This window comes from Salmo trutta, chromosome 14 (genome assembly GCF_901001165.1).
Source record: "Salmo trutta chromosome 14, fSalTru1.1, whole genome shotgun sequence".
In the NCBI taxonomy this organism is placed as follows: Eukaryota; Metazoa; Chordata; class Actinopteri; order Salmoniformes; family Salmonidae; genus Salmo; species Salmo trutta.
The window spans coordinates 79,189,383-79,211,526 of record NC_042970.1 but is presented as its reverse complement, the minus strand read 5'-3'; the positions used below and the strand labels follow the sequence as shown (position 1 = coordinate 79,211,526).

The 22,144-nt window shown below is 48.4% G+C and overlaps 1 protein-coding gene across 6 annotated transcripts in view; it reads right to left on the bottom strand.

Moving 5' to 3' along the window:
* The window catches only part of LOC115147518 (CREB3 regulatory factor), a 35,806-nt gene that overhangs the window by 647 nt on the left and 13,015 nt on the right, over positions 1–22,144 (bottom strand). For all 6 annotated transcript variants that reach the window (XM_029689756.1, XM_029689752.1, XM_029689754.1 and 3 more), the window contains exons 2-8: positions 21,689–21,949; positions 21,299–21,415; positions 19,953–20,793; positions 9,222–9,401; positions 8,860–9,049; positions 8,629–8,702; positions 4,938–5,069 (exon numbers count right to left, since the gene is read on the bottom strand). In XM_029689756.1, coding sequence (XP_029545616.1) covers positions 4,938–5,069; positions 8,629–8,702; positions 8,860–9,049; positions 9,222–9,401; positions 19,953–20,793; positions 21,299–21,415; positions 21,689–21,697 — 1,543 coding nt within the window. In that variant the 5' untranslated portion in view covers positions 21,698–21,949. The remainder of the gene's footprint in view (positions 1–4,937; positions 5,070–8,628; positions 8,703–8,859; positions 9,050–9,221; positions 9,402–19,952; positions 20,794–21,298; positions 21,416–21,688; positions 21,950–22,144) is intronic.

The window sequence follows — 22,144 nt, the reverse complement described above, 5'->3', positions numbered from 1 at the left end:
CTCCCTTCCTTTCCCCATCCCCTCCCTCCCTCCATTTTCCTCTCTCCCTTCCTTTCCCTCCGTCCCCTCCCTCCCTCCATCTTCCTCTCTCCCTTCCTTTCCCTCCGTCCCCTCCCTCCGTCTTCCTCTCTCCCTTCCTTTCCCCCTCTCCCTTCCTTTCCCTCGTCCCCTCCATTTTCCTCTCTCCCTTCCTTTCCCCCGTCCCCTCCCTCCTCCTCTCTCCCTTCCTTTCCCCCGTCCCCTCCCTCCATCTTCCTCTCTCCCTTCCTTTCCCCGTCCCCTCCCTCCGTCTTCCTCTCTCCCTTCCCCCCGTTCCCTCCCTTCCTTTCCCTCCATCTTCCTCTCTCCCTTCCTTTCCCCGTCCCCTCCCTCCGTCTTCCTCTCTCCCTTCCTTTCCCCGTCCCCTCCCTCCGTCTTCCTCTCTCCCTTCCTTTCCCCCTCTCCCTTCCTTTCCCCCGTCCCCTCCCCCATCTTCCTCTCTCCCTTCCTTTCCCCCGTCCCCTCCCTCCGTCTTCCTCTCTCCCTTCCTTTCCCCCGTCCCCTCCCTCCGTCTTCCTCTCTCCCTTCTTTTCCCCCGTCCCCTCCCTCCATCTTCCTCTCTCCCTTCCTTTCCCCCATCCCCTCCATCTCTCACCGCTGGATCCTTTAATACAGGGATCATCAACTAGATTCAGCCGCAGGCGGATAGTCAGGGGGCGGAACATAATTAAAAATAATTAGTGGACTGGAAATTGACCACAAGAAGCTCAAACATATACACTACTGGTCAAACGTTTTAGAGCACCTACTCATTCAAGGGTTTTTCTTTATTTTCATTATTTTCTACATTGTAGAATAATAGTGAAGACATCAACACTATGAAATAACACATATGGAATCATGTAGTAACCAAATAAGTGTTAAACATAAAATATCTTTTGATATATTTGAAATTCTTTAAATAGCCTGCTTTTGCCTTGATGACAGCTTTGCACACTCTTGACCTTCTCTCAACCAGCTTCATGAGGTAGTCACCAGGAATACATTTAAAATAACAGGTGTACCTTCTTAAAAGTTCATTTGTGGAATTTCTTTCCTTCTTAATGCATTTCAGCCAATCAGTTGTGTTGTGACAAGGTAGGGGTGGTATACAGAAGATAGCTCTATTTGGTAAAAGACCAAGAGAAACAACAGTCCATTATTACTTTAAGACATGAAGGTCAGTCAATATGGAAAATGTCAAGAACTTTAAAAGTTTCTTCAAGTGCAGTCGCAAAAACCATCAAGCGCTATGATGACACTGGCTCTCATGAGGACCGCCACAGGAAAGGAAGACCCAGAGTTACCTCTGCTGCAGACGATAAGTTCATTAGAGTTACCAGCCTCAGAAATTGCAGCCCAAATAAATGATTCACAAAGTTCAAGTAACAGATACATCTCAACATCAACTGTTCAGAGGAGAAGGCCTTCGTGGTCGAATTGCTGCAAAGAAACCACTACTAATGGACACCAATAATATGAAGAGACTTGCTTGGGCCAAGAAACACGAGCAAGGGACATTAGACCGGTGGAAATTTGTCCTTTGGTCTGGAGTCCAAATCTGAGATTTTTGGTTCCAACCGCCGTGAATTTGTGAGACACAGTGTGGGTGAACGGATGATTTCCACATGTGTATTTCCCACCGTAAGGCATGGAGGAGGAGGTGTTATGGTGTGGGGTTGCTTTGCTGGTGACACTGTCTGTGATTTATTTAGAATTCAAGGCACACTTAACCAGCAAGGCTACCACAGTATTCTGTGGCTATACGCCATCCCATCTGGTTTGGGTTTAGAAGGACTATCATTTGTATTTCAACAGGACAACGACCCAACACACCTCCAGGCTGTGTAAGGGCTATTTTACCAAGAAGGAGAGTGATGGAGTGCTGCATCAGATGACCCCGGCCTCCACAATCCCCCGACCTCAACTCAATTGAGATGGTTTGGGATGAGTCGGACATGCAGAGTGAAGGAAAAGCAGCCAACAAGTGCTCAGCGTATGTGGGAACTCCTTCAAGACTGTTGTCAAAGCATTCCAGGTGAAGCTGGTTGAGAGAATGCCAAGAGTGTGCAAAGCTGTCATCAAGGCAAAGGGTGGCTATTTGAAGAATATTAAATATATTTTGATTTGTTTAACACATTTTTGGTTACTACATGATTCCATATGTGTTATTTCATAGTTTTGATGTCTTCACTATTATTCTACAATGTAAAACTAGTACACATAAAGAAAAACCCTTGAATGAGTAGGTGTTCTGAAAGTTTTGACCGGTAGTGGATAATATTTATCGAAAACATAATCATTTCACAATCCTGGCTTACATTTCACATATATGGGGCGGCAGCGTAGCCTAGTGGTTAGAGCATTGGACTAGTAACAGGTTGCAAGATCGAATCCCTGAGCTGACAAGGTACAAATCGTCCCTGAACACATGTCTGTATGTAGTGTTATGATATGAGGGTAGGTTAGTGTTACACATGTCTGTATGTAGTGTTATGATATGAGGGTAGGTTAGTGTTATGATATGAGGGTAGGTTAGTGGTAGACATGTCTATGTGTAGTGATATGATATGAGGGTAGGTTAGTGTTAGACATGTCTGTATGTAGTGTTATGATATGAGGGTAGGTTAGTGGTAGACATGTGTGTATGTAGTGTTATGATATGAGGGTAGGTTAGTGTTATGATATGAGGGTAGGTTAGTGGTAGACATGTCTGTATGTAGTGTTATGATATGAGGGTAGGTTAGTGTTAGACATGTCTGTATGTAGTGTTATGATATGAGGGTAGATTAGTGTTATGATATGAGGGTAGGTTAGTGTTAGACATGTCTGTATGTAGTGTTATGATATGAGGGTAGGTTAGTGGTAGACATGTCTATATGTAGTGTTATGATATGAGGGTAGGTTAGTGTTATGATATGAGGGTAGGTTAGTGGTAGACATGTCTGTATGTAGTGTTATGATATGAGGGTAGGTTAGTGTTATAATATGAGGGTAGATTAGTGTTATAATATGAGGGTAGGTTAGTGGTAGACATGTCTGTATGTAGTGTTATGATATGAGGGTAGGTTAGCGGTAGACATGTCTGTATGTAGTGTTATGATATCAGGGTAGGTTAGTGGTACACATGTCTGTATGTAGTGTTATGATATGAGGGTAGGTTAGTGTTATGATATGAGGGTAGGTTAGTGGTAGACATGTCTGTATGTAGTGTTATGATATGAGGGTAGGTTAGTGGTAGACATGTCTGTATGTAGTGTTAGGATATGAGGGTAGGTTAGTGGTACACATGTCTGTATGTAGTGTTATGATATGAGGGTAGGTTAGTGTTATGATATGAGGGTAGGTTAGTGGTAGACATGTCTGTATGTAGTGTTATGATGTGAGGGGTAGGTTAGTGTTATGATATGAGGGTAGGTTAGTGTCAGACATGTCTGTATGTAGTGTTATGATATGAGGGTAGGTTAGTGTTATGATATGAAGGTAGGTTAGTGTTAGACATGTCTGTATGTAGTGTTATGCTATGAGGGTAGGTTAGTGTTAGACATGTCTGTATGTAGTGTTATGATATGAGGGTAGGTTAGTGTTATGATATGAAGGTAGGTTAGTGTTAGACATGTCTGTATGTAGTGTTATGATATGAGGGTAGGTTAGTGGTAGACATGTCTGTATGTAGTGTTATGATATGAGGGGTAGGTTAGTGGTAGACATGTATGTATGTAGTGGTATGATATGAGGGTAGGTTAGTGGTAGACATGTCTGTATGTAGTGTTATGATATGAGGGTAGATTAGTGTTATGATATGAGGGTAGGTTAGTGTTAGACATGTCTGTATGTAGTGGTATGATATGAGGGTAGGTTAGTGTTATGATATGAGGGTAGGTTAGTGTTATGATATGAGGGTAGGTTAGTGGTAGACATGTCTGTATGTAGTGTTATGATATGAGGGTAGGTTAGTGGTAGACATGTCTGTATGTAGTGTTATGATATGAGGGTAGGTTAGTGGTAGACATGTCTGTATGTAGTGTTATAATATGAGGGTAGGTTAGTGGTAGACATGTCTGTATGTAGTGTTCTGATATGAGGGTAGGTTAGTGGTAGACATGTCTGTATGTAGTGTTATGATATGAGGGTAGGTTAGTGTTATGATATGAGGGTAGGTTAGTGTTATGATATGAGGGTAGGTTAGTGTTATGATATGAGGGTAGGTTAGTGTTATGATATGAGGGTAAGTTAGTGTTATGATTTGAGGGTAGGTTAGTGGTAGACATGTCTGTATGTAGTGTTATGATATGAGGGTAGGTTAGTGTTATGATATGAGGGTAGGTTAGTGGTAGACATGTCTGTATGTAGTGTTATGATATGAGGGTAGGTTAGTGTTATGATATGAGGGTAGGTTAGTGGTAGACATGTCTGTATGTAGTGTTATGATATGAGGGTAGGTTAGTGTTATGATATGAGGGTAGGTTAGTGTTATGATATGAGGGTAGGTTAGTGGTACACATGTCTGTATGTAGTGTTATGATATGAGGGTAGGTTAGTGTTATGATATGATGGTAGGTTAGTGGTACACATGTCTGTATGTAATGTTATGATATGAGGGTAGGTTAGTGGTAGACATGTCTGTATGTAGTGTTATGATATGAGGGTAGGTTAGTGGTTAACCCACTGTTCCTAGGCCCTCATTGAAAATAAGAATTTGTTCTTAACTGACTTGCCTAGTTAAATAAATAAATATACCTCTATTATACGTGGGAATACTTTCGAACAGATTTCCAAAAATAAAAACACTTGGCTGGTGTTTTTACAGTCTTTTATGTCCAACAATAAAACATTTAAAAATGTTAAATATAATTCCCAGAAAATCTCCTCCCTTCCCCCTCCCCCTCCCTCCCCCTCCCTCCCCCTCCCTCTCTCACCACTGGACTCTTTCAGTATATCCTCCAGTCTCTGGGTCATCCCTCGTTCATCTTTGTCCACCTCCTCTCCGCTGCGCTCCACCCGTTGACCAATCACCTCCTTGATCCTCAGCAACGCCCCCAAAAGGTTCTCTATATATATATATACACACACACACACACACACACACACACACACACACAGGATAAACAACATCAAAATCTGTTGAAGTAGCAGTATACTATCCAGTTCATAGTATAATGAACTCAATGTGCTCTATTTGAATGGGCTTCAGTTGGCAGGCAGTTAGAAGATGGATAATATAGCATGATGTACTACAGTTCCCATAATGCTCTCTGTCTCCTTAATACAGATAATAATCTCCCTGTAGGGGACACAGCCCACCCCTCCTCTCTTTCTTTTCACACACATCTTTCATCCTTCGCTCCAGATTTCCTTCTATTGCCTCCGAAGGACAGGCTCTCTGGGAGACACTAAACACACACACACACACACACACACAACTTTGTAGAGTAATGGAGGTCAGGCTGCCAGTTATTTTGAAGTGAACTCCCCAGTCCACTGCTTATACACATGGAAACATGAGGCTTGTATACACATATAAAACGAGAGAAAGGAAGGAAGAGAGAGGGGAGTGTGTGTGTTTATGGGGTGGTGGGGGGTGAGAGAGAGAGCAAGGGAGAGAGGGAGGAAATGAAGAGAGGGAGCAAATGAGGTGAAACTCCTGCCTAGCCTCCAGCTCCTAGACCTCTGTTAGTCCCCTTCCTTCCCTCCATCCGTCACTAAGGCCCAATCACAAGCCCCCGCCCGTTCAGGCAGCACAATGTTGGCCCGCCTTCTGGAATGTTTGGAATTCCTGCAACAAAAGGGCTGTTGGGGAGATTCCAACAGGTTAACCCGGGGTTGCCAGGTTTGACTGGGGAAGCGGAGGGGGAGATTTGACTGGGGGAGAGGAGTGGGAGATTTGACTGGGGGAGAGGAGTGGGAGATTTGACTGGGGGAGAGGAGTGGGAGATTTGACTGGGGGAGAGGATGGAGAGCAGAGGGAGGTTGTCAGGTTTGGATGGGACTGGATAGGGGAGGGAGGTGGGGAAGTTGCCAGGTTTGGGCAGAGGAAAGGGGAGAAGAGGGTTTGAGTTGCCAGGTTTGGATTGGGGGAGGGTAGGGTTGCTAGGTTCATCTGGAGAAGGAAAGGAGGGTTAGGTCCAACTAGGGGGAGGGAGGGAGGGAGGGAGTGTTGCATTCCCATCAGTTCTACCTGAGACACAGAGCGTGTTGTTTTACAGAGAGGAGCAGAGGGGAAGAGCATCTTTGTTCTATTTTCCCCTACGGTGCTGTACCATAGAAACCAATATGCGTATGCACAATCCTACAGATGTAGGATCTTCATTTGATCTGTCTTTTCTTGCTGATCATTTTCATGCACAGCAGGAAATGAAAACTTGTAGTGTATTCAAGGTTTAAAAAGGCTTCTAAAGTTTGTAAATTCCACTTTAAAATGTCAGACTTATTTTGCCCTAATGTAAAATGTATCAACCCCTACAAGAAAGTATAATCCACCTAATAATTCAAATTTCCTGTTGTTGCAGGATTATTTTCCCACTGTAGCAAACTCAAATTAAGATCCTACATCTGTAGCTTCCCAATGGGCACACCACGTCATTTCAACGTGGAAATGTGGGTAATATTTGGTTGAGACTAGGGGTGAAAGTAAGGCAGTACGGCATCCCGGCAAAATAAATAGCGGGGGAGCTCCATATCGGTAAAACACGAGTCTATCACCAGAATTAAAACTAAATGTCTACAAAACTGTAGGATATTACACCCTTATTTATCATTAACGCATGTCAGATGCATGAAAAATGTGCAAATGGACTTGAAAACGGGTGGTGTAGCTTACGCTCCAAAATGCCACGTGGGTCGACGAGAACACTGACATTTTGCCAAGGCAGAGATGAGTGGCCAAAACGCTGCACTTAAAAACACAGCCAGAAGTAGTGGAAATCCCAGTGTTTTCACTATGCTTTAATCCGCCTAAAAGCCAAATTCCAATGGAAAAACAACGTCTGATTTTTGGTTAAGATGTCATCTAAATGTGTGTCACTGCACTTTCAACCGTTTAAAACGCACAACAAAAGTTGAAACGGGATAGTCAGATATGAACGTGTTATCATTGTGCCTTATCTAAAAGCACAACCAAATGACCTGGATTACAGATGGTGATCACTGCTGCTTGAGATTCTGTTCAGATTATTATAGCAGGTGTGAACAGACCACAGACCTGCAGGCTTTCTACGATGCCATAAAACGACATGTGTAGTTACTGTAGGCTAAACTCAACATGTGGCCATGAGTGTTACTCCTTGTAAGGCTGAATAAATACTGTTACATTGGTTTGTCAGACAGCTTTAACTTTAGGATGTTTAGTGTCGTACAGAACTAGTATTGAACTGTAATAACGCTACCAAATATCAACATTTAAAGGTATCGAATGCTTGGATAGTTTAACCCGAGCCACTGGCTTAAAAAAGGTTTTTGGATTAGTGGGACATGTGAATCCAACATATCATTTGTTAACTATTCTAAAAGTGATATTGAATTGTGTTGAGATGTAGATTTTTTTGCCACTGACTGAGTCTGGCTTTAATTCCAGTTTGTCTACAAATGAATCACTGTTGTGTTGGATTCACATCTCAATCTCAACCAAGAATCAAAGTTAAACAATAAGACTAAATCAAACTTCATGTAAAGTGCATTCTTTAACTTAGATTTTTGGTTGAAATGGAGATGTGAATCCAACATATTAATGATTAACTTGAAAAAACAAAGTGAAATCAAACAATTGAGTTGTCTATTTTTAGTTGAACCCTAGGTTGAATTGAAACAATAGCTGTTGATGACTTTGCAAATGCTGCATAGGCCTTAATAGTCTCATTGATGACACATTTCATTTCATTTGCTCTGTTAAACCTGCCCTTTGGAATGTATTTAGTTATTAAGAGATCTCTCAATAATCATTCTCACGATAGCACATTGGTAGTAGTCAGTGACAAGGGAAAGGAGGCCTTGGTTCCCAGGTTTGGTAGAAGAAGGAAAGGGAGAGGAAGGTTAGGGTTGCCAGGTTTGGTAGAGGATGGAAAGGGAGAGGAGGGTTAGGGTTCCCAGGTTTGGTAGAAGAAGGAAAGGGAGAGGAAGGTTAGGGTTGCCAGGTTTGGTAGAGGATGGAAAGGGAGAGGAGGGTTAGGGTTCCCAGGTTTGGTAGAAGAAGGAAAGGGAGAGGAAGGTTAGGGTTGCCAGGTTTGGTAGAGGAAGGAAAGGGAGAGGAAGGTTAGGGTTGCCAGGTTTGGTAGAGGAAGGAAAGGGAGAGGAAGGTTAGGGTTGCCAGGTTTGGTAGAGGAAGGTTAGGGTTGCCAGGTTTGGTAGAGGATGGAAAGGGAGAGGAGGGTTAGGGTTGCCAGGTTTGGTAGAGGAAGGAAAGGGAGAGGAGGGTTAGGGTTGCCAGTCTTGGTAGAGGAAGGAAAGGGAGAGGAGGGTTAGGGTTGCCAGGTTTGGCAGAGGAAGGAAAGGGAGAGGAGGGTTAGGGTTGCCAGTCTTGGTAGAGGAAGGAAAGGGAGAGGAGGGTTAGGGTTGCCAGGTTTGGTAGAGGAAGAAAAATAAGAGTAGGGTTAGGGTTGCCATGTTGGTACTAACCGTACTCCTGGTTGAGTCCCCACAGCTTGATCTTGTTGGCTTCGTGCTGCGCTTTCTTCTTCAACCGACAGGCCCTGTGAACACACAAGTACTGTCAGGACACACCATCAGATGATAGATAGATAGATAGATAGATAGATAGATAGATAGATAGATAGATAGATAGATAGATAGAGATGGTGTTGTTCTGTGGGCCTAACAACGAATAAACTTATCTTCCTCCCTCCGTACCTGGAAGCTAGTTTGTTCTTCTCTTTGCGGGAGCGTGCCCTGGCCACAACAGGCAGGTCGTTAACAGGACCCATCCCATCTATGGTGGCGTTGAGTTTCTGCAGCTGTTCGCCGATGTTTGTGAGCTTCACAGGGTTAGGGGTCAGGTCGCTGGCGTCCGTCTTCCTCGCTTTACGCCTTCCCTTCTTTCCTGAGGAGAGAGGGATGAGTTACAAACCAGCTGTGGAGCACTAAGCACTCAGAATAAGTTCATTATAACGACCACAGAAGAAGAAGAAGTGACGAGGTAGGGTGCCTACCCTCTCTAGATAGTGTACTAGGTAGTTTACAAGAGGTGCGCTAAGTAGTTCTAGTGTGCTTACCCTCTCTGCGGTATAGGGTACTAGGTAGGGTGCTAGAGCTCCAGGAGAGGGACCATTGGACCTCCCCTCCAGTCTTCTTCTGTCTCCCAGAGTCCCGTGCGTGAGCGTGGCGGTACTCCCAGAAACACCTTCTCTTCTGGGGCCGTTCCCCTGGACCACAGCCCCGCTCTGGTTCCACCTCTGGAGAGGGACAGGGACGTCAGAGATGATACACACAGACACACACATGTAGACAGACACACACACACACACACACACACACACACACACGTAGACACACACAAAGCCCCCCGAATAGAAAAAAATCCTAACATATGCGCGCACACAACTAAATGCTCCTCTATAAAATAAATCACACACAAACAAATAAGAAGATGTGCATATGCAGCAGGTTCATTCCCAGTACATCATCCACTCCAGTGCTCTCAACATTCCTCCAGTCAGCACTCATGTCCCTGTTCCCTGTAAACTGGGCTTCACACCCTGGCTGTTTCAACTAGAGGCTGTCTGACTCAGACAGAGCCCTCACTGCTTGGTTATGTAGCTCGTGGTGTAATGGTGGTGTGTGTGTGTGTGTGTGGGGGGGGGGGGGGGGGCAGGGCCATCCAGTCTGTCTCAACCACCTTGACTTATAGAGGGAATAACACAGCCAGACACACACACACACACACTCTGAGAGACTAGTCAAGGACCATATCACCTCCACCCTACCTGACACCCTAGACCCACTCCAATTTGCTTACCGCCCCAATAGGTCCACAGACGACGCAATCGCCATCACACTGAACACTGCCATAACCCATCTGGACAAGAGGAATACCTATGTAAGAATGCTGTTCATCGATTACAGCTCAGCATTTAACACCATAGTACCCTCCAAACTCATCATTAAGCTTGAGACCCTGGGTCTCGACCCGGCCCTGTGCAACTGGGTCCTGGACTTCCTGACGGGCCGCCCCCAGGTGGTGAGGGTAGGTAACAACATCTCCACCCCGCTGATCCTCAACACTGGGGCCCCACAAGGGTGTGTTCTGAGCCCTCTCCTGTACTTCCTGTTCACCCATGACTGCGTGGCCATGCACGCCTCCAACTCAATCATCAAGTTTGCAGACGACACTACAGTGGTAGGCTTGATTACCAACAACGACGAGACGGCCTACAGGGAGGAGGTGAGGGCCCTCGGAGTGTGGTGTCAGGAAAACAACTTCACACTCAATGTCAACAAAACAAAGGAGATGATTGTGGACTTCAGGAAACAGCAGAGGGAGCACCCCAATATCTACATCGATGGGACAGTAGTGGAGAAGGTGGAGAGTTTTAAGTTCTTCAGTGTACACATCACGGACAAACTGAAATGGTCCACTCACACAGACAGCATGGTGAAGAAGGCACAACAGCACATCTTCAACCTCAGGAGGCTGAAGAAATTTGGCTTGTCACCAAAAACACTCACAAACTTTTAAAGATGCACAATCGAGAGCATCCTGTCGGGCTGTATCACCGCCTGGTACGGCAGCTGCTCCGCCCATAACCGGAAGGCTCTCCAGAGGGTAGTGAGGTCTGCACAACGCATCACCCGGGGCAAACTACCTGCCCTCCAGGACACCTACACCACCCGATGTCACAGGAAGGCCAAAAAGATCATCAAGGACAACAACCACCCGAGCCACTGCCTGTTCACCCCGCTATCATCCAGAAGGCGAGGTCAGTACAGGTGCATCAAAGCTGGGACCGAGAGACTGAAAAATAGCTTCTATCTCAAGGCCATCAGACTGTTAAACAGCCATCACTAACATTGAGTGGCTGCTGCCAACATACTGACTCAACTCTGGCCACTTTAATAATAAAAAATTGGATGTAATAAATATATCACTAATCACTTTAAACAATGCCACACACCCTCCGCCAGACAACACACACACACTCCGCCAGACAAACACACACACACACACTCCGCCAGACAAACACACACACACACACACACACACACACCCTCCGCCAGACAACACACACACTCCGCCAGACAACACACACACTCCGCCAGACAAACACACACACACACTACGCCAGACAAACACACACACACACACACACTCCGCCAGACAAACACACACACACACACTCCGCCAGACAAACGCACACACACACACTCCGCCAGACAAACGCACACACACCCCCTCCGCCAGACAAACACACACACACACACACTCCGCCAGACAAACACACACACACACACTCCGCCAGACAAACACACACACACACACACCCTCCGCCAGACAAACACACACCACACCACACACCACACACACAACTCCACACACACACACACACTACACCACACCTCCGCCAGACAAACACACACACACACACAACCCTCTGCCAGACAAACACACACACACTCCGCCAGACAAACACACACACACACTCCGCCAGACAAACACACACACACACACACACACCCTCCGCCAGACAAACACACACACTCCGCCGACACACACACACACACACACACTCCGCCAGACAACGCACACACACACACACACACTCCGCCAGGACAAACCACACACACACACCACTTACTCCGCCAGAACAAACACAACACACACACACACTCCGCCAGACAAACACACACACACCACACTCCGCCAGACAAAACACACACACACACACCTCCGCCAGACAAACCACACACACTCCGCCAGACAAACGCACAACCACACACACTCCGCAAGACAAACGCACACACCTCCGCCAGTACAAACACACACACACCCCTCCTGCCCGGCCTACAACACACACACACCCCACACACACACCACACACACAACACACACACACACCGCCAGAACCAACACCACACCCTCCGCCCAGACCAAACACACACCAACACCACACCCCTCCGCCAGACAAAACACACACACACACTCCGCCAGACAAAACACACACCCAACACCCTCCGCCAGACAACACACACACACCCTCTGCCAGACAACACACACACACTCCGCCAGACAAACACCCACACACACACTCCGCCAGACAAACGCACACACACACACACCCTCTGCCAGACAACACACCCTCTGCCAGACAACACACACACACTCCGCCAGACAAACACCCACACACACACTCCGCCAGACAAATGCACACACACACACTCCGCCAGACAAACACACACACACCCCCTCCGCCAGACAAACACACACACACACTCCGCCAGACAAACACACACACACACACACACCCTCCGCCAGACAAACACACACACCCTCCGCCAGACAAACACACACACCCTCTGCCAGACAACACACCCTCTGCCAGACAACACACACACACTCCGCCAGACAAACACACACACACATTCCGCCAGACAAACACACACACACACACACTCCGCCAGACAAATGCACACACACACACTCCGCCAGACAAACGCACACACACACACTCCGCCAGACAAACGCACACACACACTCCGCCAGACAAACACACACACACACTCCGCCAGACAAACACACAAACACACACACACACTCTGCCAGACAAACACACACACACACACACACTCTGCCAGACAAACACACACACACACACTCCGCCAGACAAACACACTCCGCCAGACAAACACACACACACACACTCTGCCAGACAAACACACACACACACACACCCTCCGCCAGACAAACACACACACACACACACACTCCGCCAGACAAACACACACACACACACAACCCTCTGCCAGACAACACACACACACTCCGCCAGACAAACACCCACACACACACTCCGCCAGACAAACGCACACACACACACACTCCGCCAGACAAACACACACACACACACACACTCCGCCAGACAAACACACACACACACACACTCCGCCAGACAAACACACACACACACACACTCCGCCAGACAAACACACACACACACTCCGCCAGACAAACACACACACACACACTCCGCCAGACAAACACACACACTCCGCCAGACAAACGCACACACACACACTCCGCCAGACAAACACACACACACACACACACACACTCCGCCAGACAAACACACACACACACACACCCCCTCCGCCAGACAAACACACACACACACACTCCACCAGACAAACACACACACTCCGCCAGACAAACGCACACACACACACTCCGCAAGACAAACGCACACACTCCGCCAGACAAACACACACACACCCCCTCCGCCAGACAAACACACACACACACACACACACACACACACACACACACACCGCCAGACAAACACACACCCTCCGCCAGACAAACACACACACACACACACCCTCCGCCAGACAAACACACACACACACACACACACACTCCGCCAGACAAACACACACACACACCCTCCGCCAGACAAACACACACACCCTCTGCCAGACAACACACACACACTCCGCCAGACAAACACCCACACACACACTCCGCCAGACAAACACACACACACCCCCTCCGCCAGACAAACACACACACACACTCCGCCAGACAAACACACACACACACACACACCCTCCGCCAGACAAACACACACACCCTCTGCCAGACAACACACCCTCTGCCAGACAACACACACACACTCCGCCAGACAAACACACACACACATTCCGCCAGACAAACACACACACACACACTCCGCCAGACAAATGCACACACACACACTCCGCCAGACAAACGCACACACACACACTCCGCCAGACAAACGCACACACACACTCCGCCAGACAAACACACAAACACACTCCGCCAGACAAACACACAAACACACACACACACTCTGCCAGACAAACACACACACACACACACACTCTGCCAGACAAACACACACACACACACACTCCGCCAGACAAACACACTCCGCCAGACAAACACACACACACACACTCTGCCAGACAAACACACACACACACACACCCTCCGCCAGACAAACACACACACACACACACACTCCGCCAGACAAACACACACACACACACAACCCTCTGCCAGACAACACACACACACTCCGCCAGACAAACACCCACACACACACTCCGCCAGACAAACGCACACACACACACACTCCGCCAGACAAACGCACACACACACACTCCGCCAGACAAACACACACACACACACACACTCCGCCAGACAAACACACACACACACTCCGCCAGACAAACACACACACACACACACTCCGCCAGACAAACACACACACACACACTCCGCCAGACAAACACACACACTCCGCCAGACAAACGCACACACACACACTCCGCCAGACAAACGCACACACTCCGCCAGACAAACACACACACACCCCCTCCGCCAGACAAACACACACACACACACACACACACACACACTCCGCCAGACAAACACACACCCTCCGCCAGACAAACACACACACACACACACACACACCCTCCGCCAGACAAACACACACACACACACACACACACACACACTCCGCCAGACAAACACACACACACACCCTCCGCCAGACAAACACACACACCCTCTGCCAGACAACACACACACACTCCGCCAGACAAACACCCACACACACACTCCGCCAGACAAACGCACACACACACACACACACCCTCTGCCAGACAACACACCCTCTGCCAGACAACACACACACACTCCGCCAGACAAACACACACACACCCTCCGCCAGACAAACACACACACACACACACACCCTCCGCCAGACAAACACACACACCCTCCGCCAGACAAACACACACACCCTCTGCCAGACAACACACCCTCTGCCAGACAACACACACACACTCCGCCAGACAACACACACACATTCCGCCAGACAAACACACACACACATTCCGCCAGACAAACACACACACACACACACACTCCGCCAGACAAATGCACACACACACACACACTCCGCCAGACAAACGCACACACACACACTCCGCCAGACAAACGCACACACACACTCTCCGCCAGACAAACGCACACACACACTCCGCCAGACAAACACACACACACACCGCCAGACAAACACACAAACACACACACACACACTCCGCCAGACAAACACACAAACACACACACACACACACTCTGCCAGACAAACACACACACACACACACACTCCGCCAGACAAACACACTCCGCCAGACAAACACACACACACACACTCTGCCAGACAAACACACACACACACACCGCCAGACAAACACCCACACACACACTCCGCCAGACAAACGCACACACACACACACACACCCTCTGCCAGACAACACACCCTCTGCCAGACAACACACACACACTCCGCCAGACAAACACCCACACACACACTCCGCCAGACAAATGCACACACACACACTCCGCCAGACAAACACACACACACCCTCCGCCAGACAAACACACACACACACACACACCCTCCGCCAGACAAACACACACACCCTCCGCCAGACAAACACACACACCCTCTGCCAGACAACACACCCTCTGCCAGACAACACACCCTCTGCCAGACAACACACACACATTCCGCCAGACAAACACACACACACATTCCGCCAGACAAACACACACACACACACACACTCCGCCAGACAAATGCACACACACACACTCCGCCAGACAAACGCACACACACACACTCCGCCAGACAAACACACACACACACCGCCAGACAAACACACAAACACACACACTCCGCCAGACAAACACACAAACACACACACACACACTCTGCCAGACAAACACACACACACACACTCCGCCAGACAAACACACTCCGCCAGACAAACACACACACACACACTCTGCCAGACAAACACACACACACACACCGCCAGACAAACACACACACACACACACTCCGCCAGACAAACACACACACACACACACTCCGCCAGACAAACACACACACACACACTCCGCCAGACAAACACACACACTCCGCCAGACAAACGCACACACACACACTCCGCCAGACAAACGCACACACTCCGCCAGACAAACACACACACACCCCCTCCGCCAGACAACACACACACACACACACACCACACACACACACTCCGCCAGACAAACACACACCCTCCGCCAGACAAACACACACACACACACACACACACCCTCCGCCAGACAACACACACACACACACACACACACACACACACACACACACTCCGCCAGACAAACACACACACACACACTCCGCCAGACAAACACCCACACACACACTCCGCCAGACAAACGCACACACACACACACACACACCCTCTGCCAGACAACACACCCTCTGCCAGACAACACACACACACTCCGCCAGACAAACACACACACACCCTCCGCCAGACAAACACACACACACACACACACCCTCCGCCAGACAAACACACACACCCTCCGCCAGACAAACACACACACCCTCTGCCAGACAACACACCCTCTGCCAGACAACACACCCTCTGCCAGACAACACACACACACTCCGCCAGACAACACACACACATTCCGCCAGACAAACACACACACACATTCCGCCAGACAAACACACACACACACACACACACACACTCCGCCAGACAAATGCACACACACACACTCCGCCAGACAAACGCACACACACACTCTCCGCCAGACAAACGCACACACACACTCCGCCAGACAAACACACACACACACCGCCAGACAAACACACAAACACACACACACACACTCCGCCAGACAAACACACAAACACACACACACACACACTCTGCCAGACAAACACACACACACACACACACTCCGCCAGACAAACACACTCCGCCAGACAAACACACACACACACACTCTGCCAGACAAACACACACACACACACCGCCAGACAAACACCCACACACACACTCCGCCAGACAAACGCACACACACACACACACACCCTCTGCCAGACAACACACCCTCTGCCAGACAACACACACACACTCCGCCAGACAAACACCCACACACACACTCCGCCAGACAAATGCACACACACACACTCCGCCAGACAAACACACACACACCCTCCGCCAGACAAACACACACACACACACACACCCTCCGCCAGACAAACACACACACCCTCCGCCAGACAAACACACACACCCTCTGCCAGACAACACACACACACTCCGCCAGACAACACACACACATTCCGCCAGACAAACACACACACACATTCCGCCAGACAAACACACACACACACACACACTCCGCCAGACAAATGCACACACACACACTCCGCCAGACAAACGCACACACACACACTCCGCCAGACAAACGCACACACACACTCTCCGCCAGACAAACGCACACACACACTCCGCCAGACAAACACACACACACACCGCCAGACAAACACACAAACACACACACACACACTCCGCCAGACAAACACACAAACACACACACACACACACTCTGCCAGACAAACACACACACACACACACACTCCGCCAGACAAACACACTCCGCCAGACAAACACACACACACACACTCTGCCAGACAAACACACACACACACACCGCCAGACAAACACCCACACACACACTCCGCCAGACAAACGCACACACACACACACACACCCTCTGCCAGACAACACACCCTCTGCCAGACAACACACACACACTCCGCCAGACAAACACCCACACACACACTCCGCCAGACAAATGCACACACACACACTCCGCCAGACAAACACACACACACCCTCCGCCAGACAAACACACACACACACACACACCCTCCGCCAGACAAACACACACACCCTCCGCCAGACAAACACACACACCCTCTGCCAGACAACACACCCTCTGCCAGACAACACACCCTCTGCCAGACAACACACACACACTCCGCCAGACAACACACACACATTCCGCCAGACAAACACACACACACATTCCGCCAGACAAACACACACACACACACACACTCCGCCAGACAAATGCACACACACACACTCCGCCAGACAAACGCACACACACACACTCCGCCAGACAAACGCACACACACACTCTCCGCCAGACAAACGCACACACACACTCCGCCAGACAAACACACACACACACCGCCAGACAAACACACAAACACACACACTCCGCCAGACAAACACACAAACACACACACACACACTCTGCCAGACAAACACACAAACACACACACTCCGCCAGACAAACACACTCCGCCAGACAAACACACACACACACACTCTGCCAGACAAACACACACACACACACCGCCAGACAAACACACACACACACACACACCGCCAGACAAACACACACACCGCCAGACAAACACACACACCGCCAGACAAACACACAAACACACACACACTCCGCCAGACAAACACACACACCGCCAGACAAACACACAAACACACACACACTCCGCCAGACAAACACACACACCCTACAACAATAGGAGTGTGACAATAGAGACCAAAACAAGGCAAAGTGATGTTTCATGAACACATATCAGTTACTCTGTCTGATATCAAATGGCTGAGACTGGCTCAACCAAAACTTTTCACATTTGCAGGAATGACAGAAGATACGCAGAAGAAAATAGAGTAGAAAAAGTGACATAGCTATGACTAAATAGGTCATATCAAAGCTCTGAGACATTCCAGATTTTTTATTTAGTTCAATTTTATTTAACTACCGTAATTTCCGGACTATTGAGCGCACCTGAATATAAGCCGCACCCACTGAATTTTTTTAAAATTATTATTTTGAACATAAATAAGCCGCACATGTCTATAAGCCGCAGATGTTTACCGGTACATTGAAACAAATGAACTTTACACAGGCTTTAACGAAACACGGCTTGTAACAAAAATAAACAGGCTTTAACGAAACACGGCTTGTAACAAAAATAAATAGGCTTTAACGAAACACGGCTTGTAACAAAAATAAATAGGCTTTAACGAAACACGGCTTGTAACAAAAATAAATAGGCTTTAACGAAACACGGCTTGTAACAAAAACTTTAAAATTAGCAGTAAGCTTTAGTTGTCTTTTTGCACTGAGTCAATTTCTCACGCTGCTGTTTCCAACGTCTTATCATCGACTCATTAAGACCAAGCTCCCGTGCAGCAGCTCTATTTCCTTTTCCAACAGCCAGATCAATCGCCTTCAACTTGAAAGCTGCATCATATGCATTTCTCCGTGTCTTTGCCAAGATGAGGGTGACAAAATGACTACCGTAATCAGAATGATGGGAAGTTTGAGAGCGCTCGATTTAATCTAAACAGTAAACAAAAAAGTTGTTTGACCTTAACCCGTTCGGCAATTTCATTGGTCTAATGAAAGCTTCATGCCGCCAAAAAACTGAGAACGTCACAGAATGTGTTTTTTTTTTAGAAAAAAAAATTGAAAGCGGGAAAAATCCATATATTAGCGCGTCATTGTTTAAGCCGCGAGGTTCAAAGCGTGGGAAAAAAGTTGCGGCTTATAGTCCGGAAATTACGGTAGGCAAGTCAGTTAAGAACAAATTCTTATTTTCAATGATGGCCTAGGAACAGTGGGTTAACTGCCTTGTTCAGGGGAAGAATGACAGATTTGTACCTTGTCAGCTCGGGGATTCAATCTTGCAACCTTTCGGTTACTAGTCCAACGCTCTAACCACTAGGCTACGCTGCCACCCCAAAGATGACATTATAAACTCCAGATCCCCAGAACTCCCTAATCCAGAACTCACCAAATTCTGTTTCTGATGAGCTGGACAGTTCTGCTTCCACCGCAGTCTCATCCCCTGCTCCGTCCTCCCCTTCCTCCTCCTCCTCTTCCTCCTCCACCAATACCTCTTCTTGCTCTTCCCTCTCCTCCTCCTCCTCCTCCCCCCTCTCTCCCTCCTCCTGCCCCTCTACCTCCTCTTCTGTCTCTGTCTCAGAGCTGGGGCTGGAGGGCGAGGGTCTATCAGCCCCCTGGGTCAGAGAGTAGTTGTGTTCCAACACTGACCCCCCCGGAAGAATCCCAGACGTCTCCGTCACTGCGGCAATGACTTCCGCCGCTGCCAACACAGCTGCAGCAACCTCTTCCTCCTCTGCCACCTGGTACACCTCCACCGTAGGAACCCTCATCCTCCCATCCTGTCCTCCTTTTTCTGTCACCCTTTCCATCGCCATGCTAACATCAAGTCCCACCTCCTCTCTGACCACCCTGCCTCTCTGGGCGTGGCCTAGACAGGGGTCAGGGGTCATCGTGATGCCGTTTCCGTGGAGATGTGTTATCATCATCGTGGTTACATGTGATGTCTGCTGCTGAGCTATGGCCTGTGCCTTCCTCTTCCTCCTCTCCTCCTCCTCCTCCTCTTCCTCCCGGGTCCCGCTCCAACGGCCCATCAGCACGGCGTCCTCGGTGCTCGCCAGCTCCCCTCCGAGGCCCAGCTTGGTGTACCGCGTGATGTCATCCAGCGCCGACACGTCCCAGCGCTCCACGTGCAGCTCCTCGCCGAAGCCCCCGTCGTCCACCAGGTCGCTTAGCAACTCGAAGGGCCGTTTCCGGGGCGTCGCTGGAGATCCCAGCATCAGGAGCACGCTCTGAGGGAGGGAGGGAGGTAAGGAGGGAGGGAGGGAGGTAAGGAGGGAAGGAGGGAAGGAGGGAGTATTGTTCATTGTTGACATGGTTAGAATGTGCCGTTACTTTACATTGATCTATGTTACAGACATAGAAATAGAGTGTTGTTCATTACAGCTCTGTGGTGACATCACCATAATAAACAACAGGTATGCCTGTTAACACTGATAGAACATAGTAATAACAGTGTAATAACAGTGTAATAACAGTGTAATAACAGTGTAATAACAGTGTAATAACAGTGTAATAACAGTGTAATAACAGTGTAATAACAGTGTAATAACAGTGTAATAACAGTGTAATAGACAGTGTAATAGACAGTGTAATAGACAGTGTAATAACATGCAGTCCAGGTAGTGTGGTAGTAGAGCAGATTACAAGGACAAGACTGACACATAATAAACACATGTTCATGTGTCAGACGCCTGGACCTTAGAAGCAATTACAAGCAGTTAGTGAGTTAGTTACCTGGTCATATTCGGTCCTGCCCCCTAGAGGGGAGACAGCCAGGGGGTAGGGGCTGAGGAGACAGCCACGGCTCCCATACGCCTCGCCAAACGCAGGCTCCATCCCATTCATGCCCGGCTATAGGACACACACACAGACACACATTACTCTGCTGAGCTACCATTTTCACTAGCATCATTACAAACAGAATAGAACTTCTGTCTAAATATATTGTCTGTAATCAGTATCACAATCTCTGTTGTACATGTATTATTACAGGTCAAGATATTTTAGACAGTCAATTAATATCAATATTCAAGTTGGAAAGCCATTTTATCACCTTCACTCAAATAAAACAGCTAAAAAACGACTCTTAGTACGGCACAGAATATCCAGAGATCAGTGGTGTACCTGAGGCATGCCCAAGGAGGTGGGTGGTGTTAGGAGGTGGTCAGGGTGCCGCTGGAGTGTTCAGCTGGAACACAACACACACACCAACAACACTGCTCACTGACTGTTGTTGAGGATCAGGATGGAGGAAGTCTCCTGGGTCGGGCCAGATATGGACCATCTGTGACCTCACGGGGTCAGGGGTGAGAGGTCAAGGCTTTAGGGTTGACAGACACACTTCACATCACATGACGCGGTGCTCGCTGCTTACTGTTGGGACCGCTAAAGGGGGAGAGGAGACAGGGAGAGAAAGGTATCATGGGGGTGGGTTTCAATAGTCTAAACAAGATATGTGAGAGAAGTCATCTAAGGACACATAAGCAATGCTCTTGGGGCCAGTTTCCCAGATATACACTGCATTCGGAAAGTATTCAGACCCCTTGACTTTTTTTTTTGTAACGTTATAGCTTAATTCTA